The sequence below is a fragment of the Papilio polytes genome, unplaced genomic scaffold (genome assembly GCF_000836215.1).
Source record: "Papilio polytes unplaced genomic scaffold, Ppol_1.0 DF823688.1, whole genome shotgun sequence".
NCBI lineage: Eukaryota > Metazoa > Arthropoda > Insecta > Lepidoptera > Papilionidae > Papilio > Papilio polytes.
In genome coordinates, this window is record NW_013525516.1 from 710,038 (window position 1) to 734,524 (window position 24,487).

At 32.1% G+C, this 24,487-nt stretch overlaps 5 protein-coding genes across 6 annotated transcripts in view; 2 read left to right on the forward strand and 3 right to left on the reverse strand.

Moving 5' to 3' along the window:
- The window catches only part of LOC106104402 (proto-oncogene c-Fos), a 44,091-nt gene extending 38,292 nt beyond the window's left edge, over positions 1-5,799 (forward strand). Inside the window, exons 4-6 of the mRNA XM_013284447.1 lie at positions 2,854-3,012; positions 3,661-3,819; positions 4,197-5,799. Coding sequence (XP_013139901.1) covers positions 2,854-3,012; positions 3,661-3,819; positions 4,197-4,736 — 858 coding nt within the window. The 3' untranslated portion in view covers positions 4,737-5,799. The remainder of the gene's footprint in view (positions 1-2,853; positions 3,013-3,660; positions 3,820-4,196) is intronic.
- Positions 5,800-7,626: 1,827 nt separating this feature from the next.
- LOC106104422 (histone acetyltransferase KAT5) lies at positions 7,627-14,885 on the reverse strand. Of its 2 annotated transcripts, none has more exons than XM_013284474.1 (14): positions 14,776-14,885; positions 14,563-14,689; positions 13,831-13,983; positions 12,191-12,331; positions 11,513-11,673; positions 10,813-11,010; positions 10,258-10,341; positions 9,983-10,184; positions 9,730-9,852; positions 9,259-9,421; positions 8,826-8,934; positions 8,643-8,734; positions 8,080-8,117; positions 7,627-7,882 (listed from the first exon to the last, which is right to left on the reverse strand). In XM_013284474.1, exons 1-13 carry the CDS (start codon positions 14,818-14,820, stop codon positions 8,111-8,113), a joined length of 1,605 nt encoding a protein of 534 aa, XP_013139928.1. In that variant the 5' UTR covers positions 14,821-14,885; the 3' UTR covers positions 7,627-7,882; positions 8,080-8,110. The 2 variants fall into 2 exon arrangements, with proteins under 2 accessions (XP_013139928.1, XP_013139927.1); XM_013284473.1 differs by having other exon boundaries at positions 8,643-8,746.
- A 223-nt stretch (positions 14,886-15,108) lies between these two features.
- Positions 15,109-15,888, forward strand: LOC106104363 (mitochondrial import inner membrane translocase subunit Tim9-like). Its single transcript, XM_013284398.1, has 3 exons — positions 15,109-15,316; positions 15,399-15,494; positions 15,649-15,888. The coding sequence occupies exons 1-3, from the start codon at positions 15,272-15,274 to the stop codon at positions 15,781-15,783; spliced, it is 276 nt and encodes a 91-aa protein (XP_013139852.1). The 5' UTR covers positions 15,109-15,271; the 3' UTR covers positions 15,784-15,888.
- A 472-nt stretch (positions 15,889-16,360) lies between these two features.
- LOC106104400 lies at positions 16,361-18,460 on the reverse strand. Its single transcript, XM_013284445.1, has 4 exons — positions 18,277-18,460; positions 17,720-17,760; positions 17,464-17,603; positions 16,361-16,934 (listed from the first exon to the last, which is right to left on the reverse strand). The coding sequence occupies exons 2-4, from the start codon at positions 17,742-17,744 to the stop codon at positions 16,425-16,427; spliced, it is 675 nt and encodes a 224-aa protein (XP_013139899.1). The 5' UTR covers positions 17,745-17,760; positions 18,277-18,460; the 3' UTR covers positions 16,361-16,424.
- Positions 18,461-18,784: 324 nt separating this feature from the next.
- LOC106104399 (UDP-glucuronosyltransferase 2B2-like) lies at positions 18,785-22,702 on the reverse strand. Its single transcript, XM_013284444.1, has 4 exons — positions 21,829-22,702; positions 20,818-21,040; positions 20,322-20,538; positions 18,785-19,368 (listed from the first exon to the last, which is right to left on the reverse strand). The coding sequence occupies exons 1-4, from the start codon at positions 22,633-22,635 to the stop codon at positions 19,080-19,082; spliced, it is 1,536 nt and encodes a 511-aa protein (XP_013139898.1). The 5' UTR covers positions 22,636-22,702; the 3' UTR covers positions 18,785-19,079.
- Positions 22,703-24,487: the final 1,785 nt, after the last annotated feature.

Sequence of the window (24,487 nt, forward strand, 5' to 3'; positions counted from 1 at the left end):
CAAAGATGTTATAATCATTTCCTCGTAGAGCCGACATACTCGTATTTGTATTAGTTAAGTTTGGCGGAAGATCTTAATTTTACAGTCTATTCATTGAAATTGCGAATATTATTATCTCATTCTTAAATTCTATAAACGATTATAAAATATATGGGTAATGTTTATTGTTGCTTTAGACATAATAATGTAATGATATCTGACATCTTACAATATGTACAATATTGGTCTTTTATGATAAGGGGGATGTGATTTAATATGTTGACAATTTTATGCAATGTCTAGCTTTCGCCCGCGACTCCGTTCGCGTAGAATTAAAAAATGTGTAGCCTATGTGTTCTTACAGACTATCCTCTATATCCATATCAAATTTTATCGATATCCGTTCAGCCGTTTAGGCTAAAAACTTTAACAAACATCCATCCATCTAAACTTTCGCATTTATAATATTTGCACAATAAAACTCTTGTGTATTAAAAGCATTGCAATGTTTTTGTTCGCATAAATAATAATACATATGACTTGTTACTTAACAAATAAGTACTAAGCCGGATCTATGACACTTACCATGTTCCTTTTTTATTTACATTAAAAATAAAATAAAAAAGTGTTAGAAATTATATTAGATATATTCATAGCCTAAAAGCGTTTATATAGCTCAGCTATAACAAAAGCTATAATTTATAGACAATCGTAAATAGCGTTCACATTACGTAAACATGTCACATCCTGCATCTGTGTTTCTATTTTAATATTTCTTTAGTACACATCAAGCGAATGTTTTATTCATATTATAGCTTATCCAACCATCTGCTACACTTCGCGATTCCGGGAGAATCGAGGTCCTGGGCCGTTAGTAAAACATGGAAGATTTTCTACAATATATCATTTAACTAACGCAAAGTATTCTTTACAATAAAAAAATACACAGACGAATTGAGTACCTTCTTCTTTTGGGAAGTCAAAAATAATAACATTTGTAACACAAAAACATAAACAAAAAATTACATTTCTAATCAAAATCCTCGCCACAAACGCTCTACATTTTAGATGTCTATGCAAAAGTGCAAAAATGTATAGTTTATAAATAATCTCAAATGCAACACAATTGTTTTAATTATTCTTACAATTTTGTACTTGCAAATTGATAATACAATACTTTTTGACATGACATTGTGATTCAATTCCCAGATAAATACTTTGTATCAGAGCAATTTCTATGAACTATTGAAGCCTTTTTACCTACAGAGACAATGGACGGACGTTAAAATGTGTGAGAAAAAAACAAACACTTCGTCGTGATTATTATAATTGCAATTGTATATAAATTGCTATTGCATTCGCTTGTACTTATTCTCGCGTTTTATATAATTTGATATAGTATGTTATACAAGTTTATTCGTAGCTCATCGCAACCTTGATGAAATGATTCGATCAAGGTGTCGACCGTGAATCATTGCAGCATAAAAAATCTAAGAGCACGATCTTTTATCTGCAAAACACTTAAGTATTTATATTTTTTCCACGTGATTTAAGGAATCGAGAAAAATGTTACATTAAAAACTTAATTAGAAAAAGTAAATTCATTTTCCGCCATCTTTAACTTAAGCTTTATTAAAACTATATTGATGTACAACCGCGATAAATCGGGAACTTGACGTTTTTATTAAATACAAAAACTTTAGTTTCTTAGTACATAAGCTTTACGTTTTATTATAAAATGTAACTTTGCATAATTATGCAAGAACATTTCTAAGGCACGCGAAACACTCATTTCATAGTCAGGACTAAGCTAGAGACGGAGTTTTATGACTGTTGACTGCTTTCATGTTGTTTATAAACAATGAATGTAGGAATAATTAACCTAATTTTAATACTTTCATCTAAAACTCGCAACTTGTTTTTATAATGTAACTTTCGTCATATAAAACAATCTTTATTGTATTTAACTATAATAAAAATGAAACAAAGTTATTTAAAGTATCAGTTAATTGAACTAAATGTTAATTTACACTCAGTGTATGAAATACTAGGTGTTGCGACTTCGCTCGCGTGTAATTAAAAAAAAAAACAGCTTAAGTTACTAACTGGTAACATAGCTTTTTAATTGTGTAAAAATTTTTGAAATCGGCCCAGTAGTTTTTGAGTTATTTTACTACATACGAAAATACAAAACTTTCCTCTATACAATATTAATATAGATTAGTTTTCACATATTGCCAACCTTCTCATTTCGATTAAAAAAATAACGATATATCTTTGTACGTTTATTTCGCCAGTGGAAACGGTTCCATTCGATATTTATGTAAACTTCAATCGGTTAGAAAAATAAACAAAAGCTTAGCTCATTGCTCAAGTCGTCGGTTCGCTTTAAGTTATTCATTATTTCCTTTGCCACTTGAAGTGTATGTCAAGGCTACGACATCGTCCGATTGCACTTTATACAAATAAATCAAAGTTCGATCAATTAGAATTGAACAACCTTCAATTATCTTCGAAATCACAAATTGTGTCATAACTCGTCTAAAAACTTAAAATTTAGCAGCAGTCTCTCTTATTCTTACTTAATATTATAAATGTTCAGATAGATGGATGAATGTTAGAGTTTGTAGCCTAAACTGCTCAATGGATCTCGATGAAATTTGGCATAGTTGGAGAGTATCGTCTAGAAGAACACGTAGGATAGTTATTCTTTAAATAATAGCAAACGAAAGACCTTATTGAAATTTTTTTAATTTGATTAGGCTACGGGAGATTACAATTCACAACACATACTATGCGGATTTTTAGTCTTAGTATAAAAAGGTACGATTTATTTCTAACTACAGTTATATTTATAATGAAATTTCATTTCAGACTTGCTCGGATCTGATCAAGGCCGGCTTAAAGCTGTCGATAGAGTCGAAACGCAAGATGTCCGGCAGCGATACTGACGGCGGCCTCAAGCGCTTCAAGAAAGAGGACAGCGATGACGACTACGATAGCAGTCATACGCATACCGTCAAAAACGAAGGGGTAAGTAATGTGATTTTAGTAACTTTATATTAAAAATAAATTGGTTAAAAAATAATTAGTCTGGTGAATTAGTCAATTTTTAAGTAGCTTTTTAAAATAATCTGTAATTTAATAAAAAGTGAACGTTAGTTATGAGTGTGGACGTACACCGGTAGAAGTAGACCTAGAAAGATTTGGATGGATTGCGTGAAAAGGAACATCACCAAGAAGGCATGACTGAGATGACGTTTGATAGAGTTATGTGGAGGACAAAATCCTGTTGTGCCCCTACGACAGTAGGATAACGAGGAAGATGATGGATCAAGTAAAAAGTGAACTTCCTGCCTGTTTATAATCACGAATACTTGTGCTGCAAACGTTCAGCATAAATTATATCCATCGTACGCCATATAAACTGTACCAACCATTGAAGGTACCAGGAACTTAGAGACGCGAGATCGCGAATCGTTACTAAACCAGAGTTTATAGCGACCATCGATGCATTATAATTCAACGGCTTTATTGAAGTTTTATAGGCTTACAAAGAAGGCACCAGCATTGCAAATGCGATTGTGTTCGTGACAAAACTGCCAAATGGAAAGCGAGTGCGATGAGAAATTATACGAGTGGAGTGTTAGAGCCCTTGTTCATAGATTATTAATTCAACAGCTAACCCCGGAAGACGAGGAGCGCAGGCGACGCAGAAGAGAACGGAATAAAATAGCGGCAACCAAGTGCAGGATGAAGAAACGAGAGCGCACCGTCAACCTGGTCACTGAGAGCGAGGTTCTGGAGAATCAAAACCAAGACCTCAAAGCGCAGCTAAAGGTAATCTATTTTAAAAGGGTTATAATCTATACTGATATAAAAAGGAAAGATTTGATTTTCTGTATGCCTTGAAAAACTTCAAAACTTTGAGACGATTTTAAAAAATCTTTCACCAATAAATTAATATCAATTAGTGACATAGACTACATATTTTAATTTCCCGCAGACGAAGTTGCGGGCAACAGCTAGTTTTGAAATATTTCTTAATAATGCAAAGATTTTTTTTATTAAAGTGTTGCCCTTTATGATTATTTTTGTCATGTTCTTTTACATTACTCAATATTTGTAATTATGTTTTCAGATTAATCTGTTTTTATTCGCAAAACTCATATTAATAAAATATGTCAAAGTTTAACATGCAATCGTTATCTTTACAGGATTTGGAAGTTCAAAAACGGCAACTCATCGACATGTTATCGCTGCACGCAGGCTCCTGCGTCAAAAACAACTCCACGACAAGAACTTCTTCTTCGACGTACAACATGCTGCGTACTTACGAACCTCAGACATTCCCCGCAAACTTTGACGCACAATCACCTTACATCAGACCGGAGTCCGCTAACATCCTCGCATCAAGTTACACATGTGTTACACCACTTAATGGAGACTCTTCCATAGACACGATCTCTTCACTCGACAACACATATATCACCCAACAAGTAATAGACGTTGACTACAACCGACCAGATAGTGTACTCAGTCTTCCACCCAATTCTGATCAGCACTTTATTAACACAGACGGCTATATGCCTAAAGCAGCCAATTTACTCGTTCCCATCGAACACGAGGCCGAGTATTACGAAACAGAAGTGAATTACAACTTGTCATCCGGCCAGCCATGCCACACGTATCCTGGCACCATCTCAGATGCTCAAACGAAAATCGCCAACGGCCTAAACGACGGCTGTCTCGTTTAGCTTTCCACCCCATTACCATTTTCGGGTCCAAAATTCTCTTTGACGTGTATACGTATATTTTTAAGAAATTGCGAAAATTCGAAATATCACCGGCATTTTAGTTCTTACATAATCGTTTTTCTTTAACATTTTAAATAATATGTTTTTGTTGTCTACGTGAAATGCACCGCCCGTAACGTACGTAAAATAAAACAGAAATTCAAACTACATTATTTTTAACAGTTATAATCGAGGGTTTTATTTCGAATCGTAAAGTATGTCTACTGTGTAGAACAACAACGTAGATTTAATAAAAACTGTAACAATAAGTTACTTTATGCAGTTATAAGGTCAGTGGGCGATTCGCCATTTTAATCGAGGTAGGTGCTATTTTTAAGTTGATTTTAATAAACTACGCGAACGTCACATAATATATTTATTCGTTCTTAATTTCCAATGTGTTGTGAAATAATAATTTCGAGTCACCTTTAACAACAGCTGCGACTGTGAAACAGTTGCTTATGCCAGCTACACACCTTTAATTCTTAAACCATAGTTTTAACTGTACACTTAGTACTGAGCAAATCACTGTCAGTTACACTGTACTATATAACTATTAGTTATAGTTTTGCTTGCACATACGCAGTATAAACTTTACAGTTAAAACTGTGCAGTCAAAACTAAAGGTGTGTAGCAGGCATTAGGTGGCGATGGTTTTAATTTAATTTAGTTGTTTAACAAGATACCGTATTCGTTTTTAAGTTCTTTAATTTTGCTTTGATCTGTACAAAATATTTATTGTCACTTTAGATCTGATTAATTATATCGAAGGTGCAATAGTTTAAAAGTTTAAATGACATAATAGTTACGCAGTGTCTAGTCTGTAGACACCAAATATATGTAACTGTTAACACCGATATTCTCTTCCAGTACAATAAAATGAAATACCTCCTGTTGAAATTCCGAAAGTATATTCTATGTTACACAAGTAAAAGGATTTAATATTCCACATTTATGTATAGGCATAAGATAATGTAGATATTAAGATGCTTTAACTCAGATGAAATCGTGATATGATTATTATTGTTATGAAAAAAATAATTACCTAATTTTTAAGTATTTTACATTAAAACGACATAACATAACTTAATATTGGAATTTAGGGCACAAAGTGTCACTTAACAAATCATTAAAAAAACAGAAGTGCCTCCATTACTCAAAGCTCTTTTACCATATTAAATAATAGTTTTGTAAAATATTACCATTTAAGATAAGCTTTTTGATGCGATATTTTTGAACATAGAATAAAAAAATATTTTAAAATATTCTCGACTGAGCACAATTTGAAATTTGCATAATAACTGGAGTTGTACTATTATGCATATATTGTTAATAATAAAAAGTTCAGATAGACAGTGCCTTTTGCGTACCAGTGAACCTAGTCTTCTTGGCTTCCTTTGTGATACAAACAGCCAGTCGCGCAAGCATTTATTTTTATATTATTATTGTGATAAAGTAGAGTACTTCAAAAATAAATTAAGCACAATCGTTCATGTTTAATCCTTAACGTTTTTTTTATTAAATTTTTATCACATTGAATTGTAACTATGCTTTTCTGAAAGTAAAATTTATTTTTTGTGAAAAATGTAATATTTTTAAATTGGTACAGACTGCAACAACATAAAGTAATTCTGTTGAAAAAAATGATTTGCCTGTTTAATAAATTCGAATACGAATAGAATTTATTAATTTCAGAGGAGCATAGTTATTGAGATCACACACAAAAATTGAATTGTAAAATTATGCAAACATTTTATTTTGTACACTTTATTACTGTAATATATTTTTTTGCTATTGTTTTTAACATAATGTTAAATTGTTTTTGATTCATGTATGTTATTTTTAAGAATTTAGTATCTTCTTAGTAATCTTGTGTAGAAGATTATCTAAGAATGGTACACATTTGATGGTGTTAACCATAATAATGTAGTCATTTTTAATTTTGTTTGTGTTTCTACCAAGTAATTGTGATATATTATTGAGAGTTAAATTTTTTTAACAAAACACATACGAATAAGAAAGGAATAAAGCGTTTATCTTACGATTTTTTTCTGTTTTTTAAGCATATAAAACATGCTTCCATACTTTGAAATCGATATTCAACATTAAGATATGATTTTTTTTTTTATTAAAATTTCGTCACAAATTATTCTTCCAGGAAATATGTTCTGAAAGAAAACGGCCTTACCAATTTTTAAAACTACCTTCAATAAAGATGTATGTAAGAATAAATTGTATTTTATATATATTCATATAATTTCATTGTCTTTTTAGTGTAAGACATTATTGTATTTGGAAATGAAATGATTAATAAAGTTGTTAATATAAATTTTATATAATTAGGTTTTGTAAGTGTTAAACATCACTTGTACCTGCTTCTTCAATATGAATATTTTGAACAGTCGAAGCAAAATTACTGCGCTTATACATTGAAAAATAAATCATATATTGCATTATAAACTTATTTAATTTTTTTAATTCCTCTATATTCCAATATCCTTATTTACCTTCCTTCTCCGATATGAAGTTTGGAAATTCAAAAAAACATAAGTTATCTAAGTTTTGCTTATAAAATATAATTTGTGTTGATTTTCAAAGTTTAGTGAACATGTTACAAATAATTTCGTAAAGACTAAGATTACGTTCGTAATATATTTCAATAAAATATTCAATGAAGTCTTACTAATATTAGTAATATTATAAATGCGAAAGTTTAGATGGATGGATGTTTGTTAAAGTTTATATCTTAAACGACTGAACGGATCTCGTTTGAAACTTGATAGAAGGAACAACTAGGTTACTTACTTTTGTTTAATTTTACGCGGGCGAAAGCTAGTAATAAAACGACAAATTCACATCGACGATATTCTTTAATATCACAATAAAATTTAAAACAATTTGATCTAATTTACATTACATAGACAAATATTACTATACTAGTAATAAAACAGCGTCAAATCTATTGAAATAGACATCGAAGATTACCTAAAGTGGCGCTACTCTACGGACACATTTAATTACAAGTCACATTTAGTGCTTTTATGTAAAAAATAATTAAAACTGAGTCGTAAATAATACGGGATAATCGTGTATTTGAGCAGATTTACCTGGAAAATAAATTATCAGGTTAAAACCACAAAGAAATAGTATACCAAGCACTAAATTTCTTTAGAATGTATGAGAGGTGACAAAATTGAATTATTCAAGACTTTAGTTAGTGGAAATTAAGTAATAACAAATATAAATAATACAAGATAAAGCAATTAACAATAAAAAAATGTTAGAAAATGAATAAAATGCGTACATGTCAAAGCTGACAGCATCTCCGGTACATTTCAAACGCTGGTGACAAGAGAAAACATAATTAAAGGTTTAAACATCTAAAACTTACTAAAAATAAGAATTTCTTGAAGATAAAGACAACATTAAAAAAATAATAAATACTTCATTAAAAAATTGCAGTAAGAAATTTTTTACTGCAATATTTTAATGAAATTAAAGTAGAAAGTTAAAGAAGTTAAAGTAGTTTGACCTTTACTCCATCATATAATATAATATTGAAGTTATTTAAGAAAACATTAAAATATATGAAATTAAAATACTTCATTATAATATTGTAGTAAAAAAATTCTTACTGCAATATTTTAATGAAGTATTTTAATTTCATATATTTTTCAAACTACTTTAAAGGAATACAAGTAAAAAATAACTTAGTCCGACCAAAAATGTAAAAAAAAACTCACCATGTTACGGAAAAGTATAGATTTTTTTTTTCATACATTAAAAAGTGTAATAAATTTTTATGTCGATATTTTTATATTCAATGAATTATTTATTGTGTATTATAATTAAAGATTAATTCCTTACCATTTCGCTCGTTTAGACCAATCTTTAGGTGTCCAATACAAACAGTCAGGATCGATCCGAAGCCATTTTTTCTCCATCGCTTTCTCATGTTGCTGTACAATTTCCTTTATCGATAAAAGAAATATCAGATCGACGGATAATACAATATTTTAACTTAAACGTTAAATAAACGATACCAGTTACCTGATTTACTGAAATAATGTACTGCCCTTTGTAATAATTGATTAGATTCAAATTCTGCAGCGTGCTTATGACGTCCTCTTTCTTTATGCTCGTCATTTCGCAAATTTCACTAAAAGGTTAACAAAAAAGAAAAGATGGGTTTCAAAATTCACATATTTACAAAAAAAATGTCTCAAAAAAATTGGTTATTTTTTGCGATGTTTAAGAATTGTTTTTCTTTTTTTTACAATAGACAAATATTTTCACAAGAGTTTTTTTTGCAATAATAATGTTGCCTAGTTTATTTTTTTTACTACAAAAAATCTGACAAATATTATCACAAGTGTTTTATGTTACAATTAAGATTTTTCCTAGTCTAGTTTATTACCACAAAAAATCTTCAATCATTTTTTTGTTTTTTTTTTTGGTTCTTTGTTATTGTTAATTGACTTACTTGATAGTAATAATAGGTTTATCGTTATCAGCGACGGGCGGCACGTTCATGAGAATGTCGAGTATGGTCTGCGCCCAGTAGCTGCGGTACGACAGCAGACCGAGATCCGACAGCGGCTTCTCTGGAGAACCCGTTTTGCCTTCGAACTTTGATAAATTATAACCTAGAAGAAAAAAAAACAAAGTAAACGTAAAAAAATACAGGAATACTTGGTTTTTTTCACTTTTAAGGATATTTTTTAAAGCTATGAATTTCTGTCTTCTTTCAGAAAGGTTACCCTATTTAAAAGATAACAAAAATACAACGTAAATGTAAAAAAAATACAGGAATACTTGTTTTTTTTATGGGTATTTTTTAAGCTATGATTTTCTGGTTTAGAACTGTGAGCTGTTTAAAGTATTTAATCAGATTTTCTCTAATTTAAGTAAGTAAAATACTATTAAAGTAGTCGCTAAGTCTCAGTATACTTACTAAATTCTATAAGTAGTTTTCCATATCCCTTCCTTTGGTATGGAGGTAAAGTTAAAATACACGCTACATTATAATCTTCAGTGCTCTCTTTTTCTTTTGAAAAATATCCGACTATGTGAAAACCTAGAAAATAAAGAAATCCAAATAAAATTTAAAACGAAAAAAAAATCGATACTTTCGTAATCGATATTTTTAGTCATTAAGTACTTAAAAAAATACAATATAAAGACAGATAATCGCTGTTATAACTGACCTCTTGCATCAAATTCCGTCATAACATAAAACAAAAATGGATCCGTATCGTAGTACAAAGTCTTGTGATCGAGGAACAGTTTCGCGAGAAGACACAAATTCTGAGCATAACATTTGTTCTTGCGGCCGTCGATCTCAAAGAAAGAGATACTGCCCTTCCTGTAGATCTCATTGCCCGGCGGGTGTTTCAATTTACATTTAATCTAAAAAAAAACTTTATTGTGATAAAAATGAAGAGTGTAAGATATACTGTGAGATAAAGAATAAAAAACATACCAAGTGTCTTTCTAAGCACTTTTTACTTTTCCTGTACTTCAAACAAAATTCACATATGTAAATACAAGGTAGGTTGACCATTTCCTGCAAAGAAAAACGCATGAGTTACCTCATCAAATAGAAATTTAAATATTTCATTAGATCGTGCGGCGTCCAAGCGTTGCCAACAATCGAAATTGGCGTCCAGCAATTGCCGACAAGCATACACGACATCCAATCATTGCCGATTATTGGAATTGGCGTCCAACATTTGCCGACAAATGAAAATGGTGACTAATAATTACCGCCAATCGAAAGTGGCGTTTAACAGTTGCCGACAATTGCAAGCGGCGTCCAATCGTTGCCAAAAAGCGATAGTGGCGTCCAACAGTTGCCAACGAGCGAAAGTGGCGTCTAATTGTTGCCAACAAGCGATAGTGGCGTCCAACAGTTGCCAACGAACGAAAATGGCGTCCAACTGTTGCAAACAAGCAATATTGGCGTCCAATAGTTGCCTGATAAACGAAAGGTTCAGAAAAACTGGCGACAAACATCTGTAAGGTAAGGAAGACTGACCTGCGGGTAAGGTGCGAAGTACCAGGGGCGTATCCTGTGGCGGCCCAGCTCTATCATCTCGATGTTCTTCATGCGCGTGACGAGGTCGTCGTGTCCGTGCGCCACCATGCTGCCGGACTGGCGCGGCCGCGCGGTGGGCGTGGCCGTGCCGCTCGCCTGCTCCGCGCCCGCATCTAGCGACTCTTGAGGCGGTGGCTCCTGAATTCAAATTACACAACTGACTACCAAAGCTACAATCATTGCAAGATCGAGAAATGACAGCGGAATTTAATACATAAACAGTAAAAAAGTAGGACAAAAGACAGATGAAAGGCGTAAACAGCTCACGAGAAAAAAGTTTAGATAGCTCAAACAACTGAATCAGAATACTTAGTCGATAAATCTATGCTAGTATTATAAAGAGGAAAATTTCGAATTTTTGGATTTTTGTATTTAAATAACTCAAAAACTACTGGGCTAATTAAAAAAAAAATTCACCATTAAAAAAACATGTTATGAGTGAGTAACATAGGCTGTATTTTTTTAGTATTTCTAATTTCATGCGGGCGAAGTCGCGAGCAACGGCTAATATAATGTAATTAAAAAAAAAAGAAAAAATAACGGCCAGAACAATAAAACACCTAACAGTGTTCTGATCTACGTTGGTATGATAAGAGTTCAGTTTTTTCCCACATATATTTCGTTGGTCGTTTTTGTTAACCTCAGTATCAAGTGAGTTTGCTTTCCGTTTCCTGTTGATCTTCTTCTGCAGCGCGGCGGCGAGCACCGCGCCGCCATTCACGAGGGTGTTGGTCTCCGCCACCAGCGTGGGGCTCGCCGGCCGCGACACCAGCTGCCGGGGCTCCACGGTCACAGATATAGCTGAAAAAATGTTGCATAATATCTATTTGGAAAAATTAAAAAAAATGGTACGTGTTTCATAAATTGAAAAAAAAAATTAAATAAAACATTTCGTCCATATTATTTCAATTATAATTCATTTGTCAATTAAATAAATTTGTCGCGAGAAATAAGAAACTACAAATATTGACTAAAAAATAAAATTAAGTATATGAAATAGGTTGAATAAATTATTGATTACATTAGTGTGTTTAATTTAAATAAGTTTGACTATTAGAGTTACATTATGTATCGAGCAGATTATTGTCAAACTAATTTAATTTTTATGACTAAATATGTTAATATCTATTTTTTCTATACTTTTAGAGACATGCAGGAACACTGTTTTAATGCATCTCAAGTAAAAAGTGATAATAAGGTGCCTATTTTTATACCTTAAATACAAGAATTTTGATTTTTGATAAGTTTGTGTTATATATAAATAAATAACACACTGTAAAATGTTATACATAATTTTTTTTTACAATAAATAACATACCAGGTGTATATTTTTGCGCGGAACCATTGAGGGCATTTGTACTATGTATTTTTTCAGGTAATTTTGGTTGCAGTTGTTGTTTAGCGCCCGTCTCTCGGTGGTTACTGAGAGACTTCTGGGGCTCAGGGCAAACATTATCATCTGCCAACAAATTGAAAAAATAAATTTTGATTACAATATAAAACAAAAAAAAAATTCAGATACAAAAAAACATTCGGATTTTTAACTGGAATGTGGCAACACTCAGACAAAAAGTCATTTACGTATAAAATAGTTCAAAAATATAGTTTTGTTACATCCTAATTGCCAACATATATTTAAAAATTTCAATATAAAAAATAAACCAATCAAATTGGCATATTCATCAAAAATAGCAGTTAGTTTACACACAATAAATTTTATGGCACATCTATTCTCAAATAGAATTCTACAATTTTTATCACAGAGCACAGTAAAGTTTTTTATTCAATTTTATCACTGCAAAATTCAATAATTTATCCATAGTTAACACATTCAGTTCTATTGACTAGCTAACTCGGTTTACTTTCTTATGAAAAAATCATGTTCCGCAACATATTACAAGGATAATTGTATTTTTATCATGCTTGGGAGCAAACTACTGAACAACTACACACAAGAAGAAAAATAAGAATTAACGAACATTATTTAACAATACACTAATATACAAGTGCAATACACAAGTTTTAACAATTAACAAGCAATTAAGAGTACATTTAAACATTTATAGAAACATATGTAAAAGACTGTAGATTATAACCTAATCAACACAATAGTAAGGAGAAAAGAAAGTCCATGGGCCTTTTTTTGGGATAAATTTCATCAGAGTTATTTACAGTAAAAACATACATTTAGAAAATCAATTTCCAATTACATCAAACATGTTATAACCCATCTTAAAGGGTATATATTAATGCAGTTGACATTAACCATGAGTTTTTTAAAAAACCTTATAAAACATGATTATCTTCTTTTGGTATTGAAATACCTAAAATAACACGTTCAAACATTGATTGTTAATAAAGCAAAAACTAAAACTCATTTATGTACCGCTATATACACAATGCGTCAATTTCATCTATTTTTATTACACAGTCTTAATATTATATTATGGAATACACATATACACATTTCGTTTTTGTCCATAAATCTCAAATAAACCCCGATTTCTAAAACCATTTATACTGTGCGCTGTGGCATAGTGCAGTGACAGTTGCCTAACATTGACATTTCTCAGTACTAGACTACTACGAGTTACTGCCCTGGTCGAGGTTGCGGTAGTCACTGAATGTGAGCAGCATGAGACCGGGCATTGTGGAAGTTAATGGGCAGGGCTATATTCAGCAGTGGACGACCTCAGACTGACAATGATGCCAGTTACTACAATTGTTAATGATTTAGTGTATTAAAAATGTGGTATCGCTGAGATGAGCGACTAAGCCTTCATTTGTAAGTTGCAGCTTCAAGAGTGTAACAAAACACTACTGAAACTGTCATTGGCACCATGCTGCGCATATAATATATGAAAATCTGTACTACATGACACATAGAAGATAAAAAAATTACTGTTTAAAAGTATGCCATACCATAACTGTGATACTAAAGAAGCAAAACACACATACTAATGAAATGAGGCATTATGCCACCTCCTGAACCTATGTGGGTTTTTTTCGGTGTGGTGCTGCCGCCAGAGGGTGCACCATCTCGCCTAGGAAACTGGACCTTCCTTGTATCCAGCCATGACTCCCCGACCCATTCATCCAGACGTTTGTTAACTGAAAAAAAGTAAATTGTTTATGATAAATGTTTGATGTACAAAAAGTAACAAGTTTTAATTTTTGTTTTCATTTAATGTTCATACTGTGTTGGTAATCAATTTTAAAATAATACGATTATTTTTAAACCTCTCTAATAATGCTATCTTCTCATATAATTAGCCGCATTCTTAAATAAACTTATAGTACTTTGGTGAATAAATTGAAGCAGGTGTTGGTTTAATAAAAATCTTTTTTTTTTTTAGAAAACCAGGACGCAATACAATGTTCATATTGTTACATACAAGATTAATACATTTAGTAATATTAGAATTCACAAACAACCTTTTTTATTGTAAATTTGCTTAGATTTATATTAGTGTTCTAAAAAAAAAGCACTAAGACGGGAGAACCCTAGCTCCTACAAGACGGGCCTAGAGCCTAGTGTAGGAACCAGGCGATCGACCACAATTGTATTAAAAGAAATTTTGCAACTTTATAAATAAATCTTTTAAATCATTTTTTTTTATTTTTTAAATTTCAATCTTCTAGGCATGTTATAAAATATCTCTGATTATATTTTATTATGTTAATACTTACAGTCAACATAATGTACATAATACCCTCTTTGTCCTCGTATTTCTTTTATACTAATAATTTCCGCTAGTGGCCAGTCATCGCCTCCTTGCATACGAACTGGCAAGCGACATCCCTCCACCAACGATGCCTAGGAGTTGAGTTACCTCATGAGTACACTTGTCACAAATTGTATTAATATTTCAATAAATAATTATTAGCATTTATCGCTGTTACCGCAGAATCACAAAATGTTGTAACTTCATCCTCGTTTTCGTTCATTTCACGTTAAAATTAAATTAAACGTGAGGTAAATACACACGCTCATCAAATAAACATCTGTCAACTGTCAATGTCAAATCCACATTTACAGATTCCACACAACAATTGCCAGTTTTATAAAGAAGACTTACCTGAGAGTATACGGACTAGAAAGTATTTATTGATATCACCCTAGGTTTCTGGCAGTGCATTTAAAAAATCTTTTGAATAAAGCATCACTTCAATCTCTCTTTTTCTTATCTCAACTTTACTTTTAATATTATGTCTGTGGCTGTAGCTTCATACTTGTTTCTTCTGTCAGAAAAAGTAAAAATCTAACCTCAAAAGTGAAACTGAAATACTGGTGAACAAAATTTTAATTGTTGTTCCTATTTTATAAGTTAATAAACCTTATATTCCTAATAAAAACTAAAGTATAACAAAGATACAGCCTTCCATTAATTTTTAAAAAATGGCGGCACCACCTGAAATGAGTGAAGCTGATCAAATTAAAACGGTATAAATCTCTACTTAATCATTCTTAAACATCGTTTACTAAATTAAAACTCTCTTACAAAAATCGTAATTTTTCTTTTCAGTTCAAGGATTTTCTAATGCAATACAACAAGTTGTCAGAATTATGTTTCAATGACTGTATTCATGATTTTACTTCGCGAACATTAAGACCAACTGAGGTAATCAATTTTATTAATATATATCATTATACAATGTTACTATAAGTTGTATACTGAAAATTTACGTAATTCTCTTTATATGCAGATACATTAATGGACAGTTAACCTAATACTTATGCTTTTTTCCAAATACTCAAATCTGTTTTATTTTCAGGAAAAGTGTACTCTGAATTGTATGGAGAAGTATTTAAGGATGAATCAGAGAGTTTCACAAAGATTCCATGAATTCCAGATGATTGCCAATGAAAATATGTTAGCGTTGGCACAAAAATCAGGCAATCCTAGCTAGTGAATTATCATATTATAGTTGCATTTCTTGCATTTCTTATTTAGGTTCTTCAAATGTTAATGAATATAGTGTTGTTGAATAAAAACCGTGTTTTAAGTTGTTTCACTGTGATATAGTCATAGTAATTCTGTTAATGGAAATAAGAGAACAATGGTTTAAGTTACTTCTATAGTAATAAATATTTTAAAGTAATTTGGCCTTGTGTTCATAACAGATTAAATGTTTTCTCCCTATTGTGAATTTCCTGTGCTAAATAGCTGTACAAAAAGCATAAAGGTGTTAATATATTTTTGGAAGTTTGTGAAAAATATGTATTATTGAAAAAAGAGAATATATTATTACTAAGTGTTTCCATATATTATAAATTACCACATTTATTGTAATCTCCAAAAAACATTGACCTTAACCAAAGTTGAAATACTAACTAGCTGTTGCTTGCGACTTCGTCCATATGAATTAAAGAAAAAACCATGGCCTATGTCACTGTTAATGTAGCTTTTTAATGGTTAATGGATTTGGCCCTGTAGTTTTTGAGTTATTTCTATATTTACCCTTTATCCCATAAATAAAACAAGAATGCCAAGTTAAAACTGTACTTTTAATTTTGTAAAATTAATAAACAAACAATTTTAACTATAAATTTAGCATTTATATGTGTCACACAGTAGGCATGAGATACTTTTCTTCGGACAAGGTTTAAAACATTTTGGGTTCGGTGGAGAAAAGTCGAGAACGAATGATGCCTGGGAACTTGTGTAGTCAAATAAATAGTCATTGAATTTCGCCTCTACAGAGTATTTCACTTTTCCTTGTTCGGCATCATTATCGTCTGGAGAGGTGTTAAGAACGTATTTCAGTGGATAAGGACCCGATGGTGCGTTACTTATTTTTGAAGGTTTCGTACAGATGTTGTATTGGCCTCCATGTCTCACTACTCTAATGATTGGTTGTCCGCAAGGCGTTTTGCAACAGGAGGTGGCCGATGGGCAGACAGCCGCGCACTTCGGCACAAAGCAACACGGCTTCATGCAAGGCGGCTTCGAACAAGTGGCGATACAAGACGTGCATTCTCCACTCTTCATGCAATTGTGTCGTTCAATTTTCCTGAGTACAGAACAGGAAATATGACCTGGCCGCCAGCCGCATCTCAACTGGAATAAAATCGAAATAGCTTTAATAAATATGACCTATGTTACTCACTGGTAACGAGGCTTTCTAATGGCATAAGAATTTTTGAAATCGGCCCAGTAATTTTTATTTATTCCAATACATAACAAAAATACAAATCTTTATAATATTGGAATAGATATCGGTTGCGGTGACTGAACCAGAGATATCAGTTACATGCCACACAACATTATCTAGGATTGATTATTTGCGAATTGCGAGATACTTGGATGTCATTCTATACGATTATGTCTGTAAAATACTTTAATTTCTGCCAAACGAATATATTTCTGTTATAGTGACAACGCAGAACATTTTGTGTTGAAACAATTACTTTGTCTTTTATTTAAGAAACGTCCATATGAATCATTGACTAATGCACGGAAAAAAAATGCAGTCTACCTACCTAAGGCCATCCTAAACAATCGATGCGAGATCCGGCTCCGTGACAAGGCTAGCCTACGTATGTTTATACTATTTTTCAGGGATTTCCTAAGACGGATCTGTACTGACCTGATGTTCAGGTGCATCCTTTGCCGTGTAGTGCCATCCCATATGTCGTGGCACGGGACCTGCTTTGATATCGTCTCTGGTAAGACATCTGTGCTTCGGCAAATCGCAACGTCCCAAACAACTCACCGACGCTTTATTGCCTTATAAAAAAATTAAGTCCTCACATTAAAGTACTTGACAAGTATATTCTAATTTCTTATAAATAAATAGTTTGACTACGTAATTATACGACTTTTCAATTATTCATTTTACTTACATTTTGCCTTACAACAACATGCCATTTTCGTTTTAACGTATCTGAAAAATTAAACATAATTTTCACTGCAATTATTCGCAATAAGAGTCGATTTAGCTTAGACTCTAGTTTTTTTTTTTACATATTAAAAGGCAAACGAGCGGCGGGACCACAAGTGGTTAACGACGCCCATGGACATCCCAACCAGAGGAACTACAGATGCGTTGCCGGCCTTTGAGGAAATTGTAGGCTCACTTCTTGAAGGACACTAAGACGTATTGCTTACAAAGTGCACCGAGTTAAAGTGTGGGGTACTCTAAAACATAGACCACTAAAATATGTAGTCAACTACGAAGTTAGATATTATAAAAACAATGCCCGGGTACCTAGGTCATCGACACTTTACCGTTACAAATTTACAGTTACTATACGGTGAAGAAAAACTATTCGGCAACTAAATTTGATTTACTGATTACTCATTTTTTGTCGTGTAATTATTAATGTAATTTAGTCTTATATGGGATAATAAACAGTAATTATTACAACGAAGGTTGAAATAGCTTCAGTTATTAACTTACATTTACGTTGTAACGTTCATAATAAGCTCTTGATGTTTCATATTGCATTTTGATATTTAATTTTCTCCCAATGCCATGTTTCTGTGAGACACATATTAAAAAAATATATATTTAAGCCCGACTTTTTACATATTGTTTTTTTTTAGAGTTATTCACAATTTTATTAAAAAAATATAGGCTGACAGAAGATAAATGTCAGACAAGAAGATTTCGTAAGAAATAAAACTGCTTCTTAAAGGCCTGTAATTTTAGCACTTCACTATGAAGTTGCTTGTAAAAGTTTTTATTCCAATTTTATCTTCATATTTCGGTTTCAATTAGCAGCATTATAAAAATCATAGTGCACATAATATAGTGTTAGTTTTAATAAATAATAACATAAGGATAGATTTGAACATATTCAGTAAATGAATTGCTTTTCTATTAAATTATGAGGTTCACTTTAGTGGAAAAAAACTCCAGACAATTGAATGGTGTAAAAAACATTTTTATCAAATGTAGAAAGTTTTATTTTTTTAACTTTAAATGCATGACGCATTATTGCTATAAAAATTATGTCACACAAAAACTCCCAGATGTTATTACGTATAACTCCTTAACAATTTTCAATAATTTATAGTATAAATATCCTATATTCTTACATATTCCTACATCCCACGTCATTTTAAATACGTACATCAAATATGGTTAGTTAAATTAAAATAGCTTAACTTGTGTTTACTCGCAAATCTGTTTTATTACTTTACGCTTAATATTTTTGTTAACATTGTCTTTTCATAATTATTAACATTTTTTCTTTTATCTTAATTTTTCTTGCGTTTAACCTTCTTGGTCGGAACCTCTTTTCTTTTACCACCGCAGGAAAAAGTCACTATGGCTTTCAAAGTGGCCAGTGTTAATACCAGTAATGTTGAGAACACCAGTATGATATCCAGATTGAGGTATTGATACAAAGGTACGTCGGCTGCTGCGGTTCTGTACGTGAAATTAGAATACCGCGCCGCGAACTCTGTCCAATATATCGCCGTATCCAATGGCGCCATCGGTCGATCGTGCCATGCTTTTGACAATAGTTTCACGTTGGTGCGGAATCTAGAAAAAAAAGAGGTTATTTTTGAAAATAGAAAGTGTTTAAAAATTTCTTGTGCGAATAAATATAACCTAAAAGTTTTGTTTGGAGAGTCCTGTGTTCGGAGGGTAGGCGTACGAGAGGTAAGGGATCTGTAATATTTCATTATTTAGCACTTTAAAGTGAACACTATTTTTACCTTGTACTGTTTTTACTGTCTTTAGCGGTTTTTACCGTGTTTTCGCCTTATTTTACATTATAGCGCATTATTTCGGGGCAAAGTGTAAAATTTTGTTGATAAAAAATTACAAATATTTGAACGTTGATATATTGTCGATATAAAGTGATAACATATTTAAAATATCTATTTTTTTTTGCATCTCTATCAATGATAATGTAAATTTTTTGCTGCGTCATCGACAATTTATTTATCTGCTTGCTTATTCTATAATGTAGGTAGTAAATGTACGAAGACGGAGTATTTTTTTGTTTGGTTTTTAATTGATTATTAGTTAAGGACGATTTTCTTTACTATTCAACATTCAGATATTGAAATATATATTCAGATTCAATATACAATGTTTACGGCATTAAAATTCCATTTAAGTTCTCAGAATTCGTAATAATCGTGACGACATCGAATAGTTTCTCCAACCGCAATCTCGACACGAAACTCGGTTATTCGAGAATATTCGGAACTAACTTGTTTATCATTTTCAAAAGTAAAGGTGTTAATTCAAGATTTAAATGTACTTCAGAAAAAAGCATAGTCCAGGAAATAGATAACATTTGGCTCTATGCTATTATTTTATGTCTCATAAAAAGTTTATAGTATTTTACTAAAAATCAGATAAAGTGAATACGAGTTGCCTTATCGCTGTAATAAACGGCTGAATTAAGTAATATCGAAAAAATGCTTTGTCATTGTAAATGACGAAATTATGTCAACAACTCATGCAATATTTTTGTAACTTACTTTGGATCCAAAACTTTTTTGAACGCAGCGATTAGATTTTCTTTATTCAAGTCTCTGACTTGCAGTTGTACTCCTAGGCCGCTCTCTTCTACCGCTGCAGCGTTAGAAGGTTGGTCCCCAAATACTGGCATTGCTACAACTGGTACTCCAAAGTGAATCGCTTCTGTTGTCCCTCCCATACCACCGTGTGATAGAAAAGCCAATGTTTTTGGATGTCCTGTCAATATGTTACAAAATTCTTTAACAACTGCGGAAATCGTTGTAGTTGCATGTGGTAGGATGTTGTAATTTATACAAATTTAATATTAGGGTGTTAGAAGAATTGCAATTGCTGATGAATAAACCATTAATTAATACTAAAGAGCTTCAAACATAGAATAGAATAGGCTCTTTTTATAAAAAAAATCTGAATTCAAAATCCTTGAAATAATTTAAATCAGCGAAGCATTTAACAAATCAATAAAAGAAATCATGTTACAAAAGTAAATATGTTTACCCAAAATATCGACTTGGGGCAGCCAATCAGCGAGATAGAGTTTATTTTTGTCGACGAGCAAAGTTTTATCTTCCCACTTCCAGACGAATCTCTGCGGCAATTCCCTAACAGCTGCCAGCACCGCGTCGAGTTTGTCGCGCGGCATTGTTGAACTTTTAATAACTGATCCGAAACTTATGTATATGACACCATGTTCCGCCGCATCGAAAAACTTTTTCAAGTCCTGCAAATAAAAATTTTTCGTATAAGAATTTTCCGTTAGATGACCTGTTTTTTCAAATCTATTGGTCCTAAGTTATTGATCGATTGTTGGAGCAATATTGGCTCGTTAATTATTAGCAGTGAATTATTTTATGCAATTTTTAACATTTTCAAGTTATCTGTATGATGAATTATTTAATTTATTAACTTGAACATAAGTCCTGTTAAGCACGAGCTTGAGAGGATGTTGTTTATCAACTAGAATTTGTTGTCTTGATCTTCGAATATACCTTTAATATAATATAGGTAAGTAATTACGATCAGCTGGCCTCGATTTTTAAAAAACGCATTTTATACAAGTATCTATCAATAAATATAATTTGACTAGCTGTTGCCCACGACTTCGTCCGCGTGGTATTAGAAAACAGACGAACTATGTAAATAACGTGTCCCTTGGGAACCGGACATTTTTCGGGGATGAACCTTATTCCATGTGTACTCCAGACTTTGTTTTATATCTGTACCAAATTTCAATAAGATATGTTGAACCGTTGCAGAATTATCGAGTAAACATCAAAATACGAAATTAATGCATCCCACGGGAACCGTAACTATTTCCGGGATAAAAAGCCTATGTGTTCTTCCAGACTATCCTCTACATCTGTACCAAATTCCATCAAAATCTGTTCAGCCGTTTAGGCTACAAACTCTAACAAACATCTATCCATCCATCCATTTAAACTTTCGCATTTATAATATTAGTATGATATTGGTATGATTATTACAAAAATGGTAATGATGAATACTCACTCCTGTTAACGGTTTGGATTCTTGTACATGATAACCGCCTATTTCTATAACATTAGCCGGGAACAATTTAGATCCAGTGAGAACAAAGTTATGATACAAAAGTAAGAATTTCATTTCCCGCGCTAAATCTTCTAAAGGAGGTATATCGTCGAAATATCTTGCAAGTGTGTTTTGATCGTTTCTTTGTGACACAAAATAGTAAAACGTTTTAAAATATGTGTCGAACACGACTCTTTCTAGTCGTTGTACGAGTGTCGGCTTAGTTCCACCTTCGAGGAAATGAAAGGACACGTAAGAAGGATTATACGGTATACCTAACCGATTGTAGTGCCAAGGCATTAATATATGGGACGTTATTCCCACGACAGGTGCATTTAACTTGTAAGCAATTCCTAAAGCACAATCACTATTAAAAACTTCAACAACAACAACATCGTACTTAGGTTTTTGCTTAATCATGTCTTGAACATCTTTATTTGCCAACATAACCTCGCAGTTTTCTTTTCCACTTGTAGTCAAGAACACTCCAACTTGTAGAACGGTCATATACGACCTGTCTATCGGCATATCGTCTTCTAATATCTTTATACTTCCCGCCAAACTAATATCATTATAATTCTTCGGCGGCTCTTTTTCTGGGAAGTGTGAAATAATTGTAACATTATGACCACGTTTTGCTAATTCTCTTAAATAAATTCTATGAACGAAGAAATGGCTCTTGCCCTGATACGGAAAGATGCCGAGAATGTTTAAACAACTTGCACTGTTTGCTATAACAATAACTAAGAAGGTCACCACGAGATTCATTTTAACGTTGCAAACGGTCGTCCGTTCGCGCGCCGGCGTGATGTGAACTGGAAGTGGCCGGTGACGTAATTAACTAGTTTGAGGTACAGTCTTGATTCATGTTTTATATCTTGTCAATGATATTACACTATTCACGAGAATGATAACGTTACGTTATTATTCTTATGTAATTATAATTAAACAATCCAAAGTATTATATTACTGTTATAAAAGTTAAGGTACACCTAAACTTGTTTTTTTTACTAATTCGTCATCATCAACTTGCCCTTATCACTTATGGAGGGTCGGCACTGTATGTGCTTTTCCATACATTTCTATCAGCCTTCATATCTGAGTCCAATCCCTTCTTAAGCATATCCTCTTTTACACAATCCATCCATACTCTCTTTGGTCTTCCTCTTCCTTTGTAGCCATCCACATTTTTTCCTTATTAATAACTACAAAATAGAGGTTTAATTTTACCTTATAGGATATCTTTTTTTCACTTTTAAACTTAGTTTTAGGTTAAGTACCTACATTTTGTGCAAATAGGAAATCATTAAAAAAATCAAGACATAAATTAAATTCAAAGAACCTACTAAAATACTTCCTGCCTTCGTAACTACACAAATTAAGCGGATACTTAAGAATAGTATTTCGGTATATAATTGGCTAATAATCCAAATAAGGGCACAATAAAACTGCATCAAAAGTTTAATCAAAGCTGACAAAACTACCGCGTAGGACCTTCACTCTTTATTACATAAATAAACTAGCTGTTCCCGTGTGAATTCATCCGCATGCAATTATGAAAATTTTACTTTATTGTTTACATTTGTCAAATTATCAATAGCAAATGTCAAAATGATATGACATCACATGACAAACCTTAGCAATCTTTCTTTGTTGATGTTGGCAGCAACTTATGGTCTCTTTCCCACATTAGGGTTTTTATCCAAAACATTTACCCCCTAAGTTTAATGGCGTGAAAATATATAGCCTAAAGCGTGACGTAAGTGTAGGGCTTATTATTAAAAAAATAATTATTTAAAAATATGCTGTAATTGCTGACATCTTAGGCTACAAAGAAGTGTGTGTTTACGCTTTATTATAATAGTATAGATAGTATAGATAGATAGATTAAAAGGCAAAATAAAATTAAAGAACCCATAATATGAGAACCAAGAATCCATTAAAAATATATATTTTTAATAGTTCTTGAAATATCGAGATTAAATCTGTATTAGACTATTAGCTTTTGCCTGCGACTGCGTCCGCATGGGATTAAAAAAAATATCAAAAGTAGCTTATGTGTTCTTCCAGACTATCCTTTAGATCTAGGTCAAATTTTATGTAGATCCGTTCAGCAGTTTAGGCTATAAAATCTAACAAACATCCATCCATCAATCGAAAGTTTCGCATTTATAATATTAGTATGATTTTAACAGTCTATGTAATTATTAAGTAAAATATTACCTTCAGCGTAATAGTATCTAGGAATGGTTACAAAAACAAAGGTATTCGAAAGAACTACAACTAAAAAAGCGTAGAACAGTAAAAAGTACTTAATTGATTTAACAATTACTCTGAAACCTTGAAGGTTTAAATGTAAAAAGTGGCGCATCAATGGTCAATGATTAAACAATTTACAAAGTATAACAAAAACATAGATCAATTGAACATTTATATTTTAAACTAGCTGTTGCCTGCGACTCCATCCACATGAAATTTAAACCTATAGTCGAGTAACGACGATAACGTAGCTTTCTAATGGTGAAAGAATTTTTGAAATCGGCTTATTCAATACATACAAAAATCCAAAAATACAAATCTTTCCTCTTAATAATATTAGTATAGATGAAAATCAGTAAGT